Source organism: Aplysia californica, unplaced genomic scaffold (genome assembly GCF_000002075.1).
Source record: "Aplysia californica isolate F4 #8 unplaced genomic scaffold, AplCal3.0 scaffold00090, whole genome shotgun sequence".
In the NCBI taxonomy this organism is placed as follows: Eukaryota; Metazoa; Mollusca; class Gastropoda; order Aplysiida; family Aplysiidae; genus Aplysia; species Aplysia californica.
In genome coordinates this window covers 15,269-21,844 of record NW_004797360.1, presented here as the reverse complement: position 1 = coordinate 21,844, position 6,576 = coordinate 15,269, and the positions used below count along the sequence as shown (strand labels likewise).

General features: G+C 40.3%; 1 protein-coding gene across 1 annotated transcript; it reads right to left on the bottom strand.

Annotated features, from left to right (window-relative positions):
- Nucleotides 1–3,083: 3,083 nt before the first annotated feature.
- On the bottom strand, nucleotides 3,084–6,310 carry LOC101852913 (the record flags this gene model as incomplete). Its single annotated transcript, XM_005094827.3, is given in 2 exon segments — nucleotides 3,084–5,335; nucleotides 6,157–6,310. Coding segments are annotated over 2 exon segments (1,304 nt in total), but the record flags the coding sequence as incomplete, so codon positions are not given.
- Between the last annotated feature and the right edge of the window lie 266 nt (nucleotides 6,311–6,576).

Here is a 6,576-nt window from a genome sequence, read left to right as displayed (position 1 = left end):
CATACATACATACATACATACATACATACATACATACATACATACATACATACATACATACATACATACATACATACATACATACATACGTACAATAGGAGTGATTGTGAGTTCTATTAAACATCTCTGTTTTGGTTTACGAAAAGACACTTTCAACAAATTGTTCATATCCACATCCACTAGTGATGCTGCCCCAGAAAAACAGGTTTTCACAACTAATGCAGGGCGTATACCATACATTGATGATCGTGCACGTTCTATGAAAACCTATAATACCCTTACTTATAAAGTCTTCACAATTCAAGCGGTATATTAGGTTATGCATGTGGATTATCTTCCCATTAATATAAGTGTTGCAACATGGTGGAAACAGGTACTTGTCAGTTTTGAGGCATATAAAGTTATTAGTATAACCTTGAAGCTTGTTGTTCTGTCTTGCTTTTGAGGAAAAATAATACCACCTACCTTGATTAGAAGTCGACATAATTTCGATTGAAGCGTGCGTGGTATGAGATGAAAAGTATTGAGAAAAGGGCCCCCACAGCTTGATAATTTATTTCCAATGGTTGAGTGTCCTTGGCAAATGAAAATTTACAATTTTGTGCCATTGATCAACCTTTTTTGCTGTAAAATGCTCTCAAAAATGAAGATAAAGGGTGTTAGAGGGAAAACACAGCCAACTGTGCGGACCAGTCCGACGGATCTTCAACCAGATTATGACGGAGACTATAAGTAGACAGACTCTGGGATGGATCCTGAAGGGGGGGAGGGGGGAGAGCAGAGGTGGACATGTTCCGACTGCAGTGACCCCAACACAATGGACAAGTAAGACAAGTAAGTAACCAATAAAAATTGCTCATTGCACAGGGAAAATGTCGGTTTCTCCAACGCCATTATTATGACGAGCGTTGATTTCACCAAAATGAAACACAATATTATGATTTTTTTTCCTGTTTTGCGATCCCTTTTTCCTTTCAACAGGATTGTCATGTACGTTGAATTTTCTAATTAAGGGTTATAACTCTGTCTGTCTGAGAAGCAAAAGTTAAATCTGCTCTGTTATCTCCCTTCGACATTTTTGTCTCGTGGTCACAGGGTGTCACAAATCGGTGGACGTCGTCATTGTCCTCCTCCTTGTCCTTCGTAGCGTTGTCTCGGTCGTCGTTCTTGTGGTGATTGTAGTTATCATAGTCGTTGCTGTTGTTTTTTTTCATCGTTGTCGTTGTTGTTTTTATCATTGTCGTTGTCGTGGTGGTTATTATTTGTTGTCGTCATCGTCGGAATCGTTGTTGTTGTCGTTGTTGTTGTGGTGGTGGTGGTGATGACCGTCGCTGTCTTCTTCTTCTTCCTCCTCCCCCTCCTCCTCCTCCTCCTCCTCCCCCCCTCCTCCTCCTTACCATCGGATCCCCTGTATGATTGAACTCTATTCTCACCCCCCCTCCCTCACCACACACACACATGTCCCTGACTGGTCATTATTTGTTTTACATGGTACGGTTTTGCCCATTGTAACACTGTGAAATCGTTTAAGGCATGTGCATAATTTCCGATATTACTGAGCCAAAAAAACAAAACAACTAGGTCAAAGCACTCACCAGTTCAAGCAAGGGCTATCCACGCAATAGTTGACTACGATAACAAGTGAGTAAACAGGGCACCGGACCAAGAAATACTATTAAGAGCATCTTCATGAGGAGACCAAAAATAAATTGAAATATAAAACCCTAACCAAACGAAACGAAAGCACGATCATGTTTAAAACAGCATTAACAAAAAATTATAAAATAACGAACAACTGATAGATTTTAAATCATAATTTTATTTCACCCAAAATTAATGATCTCGAAAAACCGAGATCAGAGCTTTGTTTTAACAAAAACACAGAATAAGCCAAAACTGTCCTTATCAGATAAAGAATGGGTTGGTTCTGGGTTGTTGTTTTTTTTTGTGTTTTTTTTTTTTGGGGGGGGGGGGGGTGAAATTCTAAGATCAAGACTGATTCATTCGTTTCCCTTCCCATCCCATTACACAATGTAATTCCTTGTTGTATCTCAAAGCGTATTTAATTTAAAATAAGACGACAAAAGAAGCATCCGTAAAGTCATGAAGATATGGCAACAAATACGAGAGAAGACAGAAAAACCCTCCTGGAAGCAGTGTACAAATCAAATAAGAACTGCGAATCATCAAGGCAAACACCCGTTATTAATATACATGGGCTTTTATCTCTCTCTTCGATCTACCATCCTAGCTTTTTTTTTTTGAAAACCCAGAAAAGGGGGTCACCAAAAGCAAGAGAAACAGAATAAAAAATACCAAGAATCGCATCAGTGGAAAAAAAGCAGTGAAAGACAAGACACCTCGACACTGCACACATATTGCACAATACATTGGACAAATACATTGAAAGCCCGGGTAGGTCTTTCCCATTTGCCGCCCTCTTTCCCTCCAACGCTCTTCCTTCAAATATGAAATAGGACAGTGGTTAAAAATCAGACAAAGCAGGACAAAAAAAACCCCACCCCAACAAAATGAACGGAACCAACCAGCCCCCCCCCCCCCCAAGCAAAAACATGAACAAACAGGATAATATGTAAACAATAACAATAATAAGAGCGAGGGATACCAGAACTGCCCCCCCCCCCCCACACCCACACACACACACTTTTCCAACCCAAAATGACATATTGTTCAAAGAAAATAATGAGTACCTCTCCATCTGAAAAGGGAAATTGAAACAAAGGTTTTTTAAAGCCTAATGATAATTTAAAATCAACGTTATGAGATAGCCTAAAACACAGTTTTATTATTTTAAATTTAAGTTATTCAGGTGCAATGCCATTCTTAATATTGGTGTCTTTTAAACATCAATACATGTATTTGCACTTCTATTCTTGGCCTGTCGCCGTCATTACAAATTAATAACTTTATGTTTTTTAAAGGTGACTCATACGAAAAAGTGGGTTAAGTGACAACGGTTTCAGTACCTAAATTGGGGGCTGAATAGCATAAGTGAATCTCTCTTCAACGCATACAGAAATTTTTTTTTTAAATAAATCAAAAAGTTTTTTGTTTTTTTTAAATTGAAAGTTATATTCTGCAGAGACTGGAGTTCTCATTTACTTCAGCAAAGTGCACATAGTTTGGGAAAATGGTGAGGGTTGCTGGTTTGAGTAAACTGGAATTTGACATTATGTGCAAACGGACTATCCTTGCACTCCTCTTGTCAGTTCTATCTGTTAGGTCGGGAAGGTCAAGTTCGTTAACCATACGGGACGGGGCCAGACATGGCTTTGTTTTATCATTTTGATTTTGCATTCATTTTTAATGTCCGTATCAACTTGGCCTGTCATCACTGTCAGAAACAACGATTCATACAAAAAGAATCAAAAGTTCCATGATGATAGAATGATAGGATAACGGAAATGGCCACCGGGACTTCCATCATAATAGTCTTTGGAGAAAAAAAAAAACAACATCAGCTGGATGGGGTAAGGTGGGATTGATAGCTTGCAACATGCCCGTTATAATGCACACCGTTTACGCTGTCGGGGGTTACAGCGTCCCTCGCTGGTCATCTAACCTTACAGATTGGTACTTGCTATCCCCAGAAGTTGCGACACATCTCAAAAATGAATTCGATAAATAGGGGGAATTGGCGCCACCTTAACTGATAGAACAAACATATCTAGTAAAGAACACAGCCATGTCCCAGTCCTAACACAACAACAGGTAATGGCACATTTCCCCACTAAAAATTAACGCTGCTACACTTCGTATTCATTCTCTCGGCTGTTTGTTTACTCTCAATTTGGGGATGGCATGTTTGCAAAGACAATCTTATGTAAGGTAAGATATACCATGTGACGAGATGTAACTTGTGACTGTACATAATAATGTGTATTATGTTTAGACATTACCAATTTCACAAATTTTTTAAAACAAAGTTGTTACTTCTTCTAGTTTATTGTAGTAAAAACGGTCAACCTGGACGGAGTTGCTTGGCTTTTCTCAGTATCCTCTTGTTTGTACTGTCCTTTAATTACAATGACTGCCAGCCAAAACGAACAATAGCCTTGTTGCCTGAACACCACCCCATGTGGTAATTATCACGCAATAAGTATTCCTATAATAACAGTCACGGAAGAAAAATAGCCTTCTTGAAACATATTTATACAAGTAAATCTACAATGGTATTACAGGGTTCAACAAGATCCTCGTGGGTACACGCTCCCCGTAATTGACTGCCCAATCACGAGGTCGAACGTTCTCGTTGCGGGCTCGCATCTCCCCCACCAGCTGTCTGAGCCCTCTCAGTTTGTCTTTGATGCTCACCCGGGCACACGACCTGGTAGCGATCTCCATCGGCTTCGTGGAGCCTTGTCGGACGTATTCTAGAATAGGATCTGATGGTTTAGGCCCAAAGAGTGGACCGTCAATAGTTGGACAAAACTGACCTGTGGTCTTGCGTGCTCCTGAGACACGGTCGCGAAAGTTTTCGGTTGCAGATTCTGCTGTTCCAGAGACAGTGGACGAAGATGTGTTGCATGTTCCAGAAGAGTCTGCTGACAAATTAATAGAATAAAACTGATCCTCGAATTTCTGAGTCTTTTTCAGTCGAGATGAGTCACGACTGGAAGCCATGGTTAGTCGTGGGTCAGACGCGTAGCGTGGACTGGATTCACTGTTTTGACTTTCTCTTGGCCTTTCCGCTTTGAACTTTCTACCGTCAGTAACCCAGGGCCCCAGATCGTCTCTGCGGAACCCTATGGTGTGGTACGTTATGGGCGTTGTGCAAGGGAAATACTGGCAACAGTGGGTCGATGTGAGAGGACGGGAAATTTTACAGACTCGGGAACCTCCGGAAGTTTCTGCCCACGTCCTGTTTGGAAAGCTCAAGTCGGCGACTGTATGACTTCGCGTAACGAAAGACGAGTCAACAGGAGCGAGAGGCGTACTTGTAATTATACCCCCACTTGAACTGATCTTTGCGTGAGTGTCTGAAAGACTGCTGCTAAGATCACGCACTCCATGAGGAATAGTCGATGCAAGAGACAGAGCGGAGATGCTTCTTGGCGGTAAATTAGAGGCCGGTCTATCTTTACTTTGAGGTCGAGGATCAGGTTTCCGATTCGTCGTATTTCTGGCCGTATTGGTATTTAAAAGACCTTGACTACGTGGTGGAATTATGACGTAGCTGCCGTTGGCCTCCGTGGAATCATTCTGGGGAAAATGTGCCCCCGGAACTACTATTAGCTGGCTTCCGTCATTTGAGCTCAGTTGTTCTTCAGCCTCTGTCGGGACATGCTTCAGATCTCTGAGGTCCGACTGTAACCTGAAAATTGACCCAACCAAAAATATCACACGTATTTATTTTCAAGAAAACGACGAGGATAAAAACAAAGGAAAACAACACTATGTAAGAAAAATAATAAATTGACTTGGTTTTGCATGCGTTAATGCACTACATAAACGCCATAAAATTTTTAACAAGAACGAAGGGGAGATTAGAGAAACCAAGGATGACCCACTTAAGTTGGCAGACCTGGATAACTACATACGACACGGCCGAAGGGATGGAAGGCTAATGTTTGTACTACATTATACCATTTTCGATTTCATTGTTTGCCTGGACTCGCACTAGACTAAACGATTAAACCCTTGCACATGAAAACATTTAGTGAACATTTAAAAAACTAAAAGTATAACTAAAGAGGTAACTTTCAAAATCAACTTTCAACAAATGAATGAACTAAAAGATATACCCACCAACCAAAAAAATCAACCAGTCAACAAGTCAATTTATCAATCTGTTAACTGGTATGAAAGTTGATATATTCATTGATGAATAGATTTTTAAAAAAAGCTACCAGTGAGTAAATAAATAAATCAGATCAACAATTCACCAATATCTCAAAAAAGAGAATTGATCGTGATGTCAAGAGATATGAAATTTGACCATTAACAAATCAATCTACTATTAAAAATAATCAACGTTAGAACTCCATGCAACTGAAAAAATAACTGACGGAATGAAGTAATAAAATGATGAATTTGTGTTTGTTTCAGTAAGGTTTAAGGGCGCTCGCAACTGCATAAGGTCATATTGTGAGCGTCAGAAATGATGAGTGAAGTAGAGAATGACCGGTCACTTGCCTGATCTTGTCTCGAAGATATTGGCGGTAGTTTCGGTTATATCCCTTCTCCAGATGACGGAGACTACTCTCCAGACTTCTGCTGGCTGTGTTGTTTCGACGGCGAGCCCACATGTTGCTCTTCTGGCATTGTCTGGTGAACTTGTCCATCGGCACTGTGCCGGAAACAAAAGAGATTTTGCAATTATATTGCTTAAAACTTTTGGTTCGCTGAACACCGTTCGTAAAATATACTGTAGTATTGCCAGACCATGTCATATCCATACATTTCTGTAACTAAAGATTCAATCACATAAAAGAGTGCGGTATTCGGATAGAGACAAGGGGCATAATATGAAGAGGATGACGACAACCACGACGATTGCGACAAGAAGAAGAAGAAGAAGAAGAAGAAGAAGAAGAAGAAGAAGAAGAAGAAGAA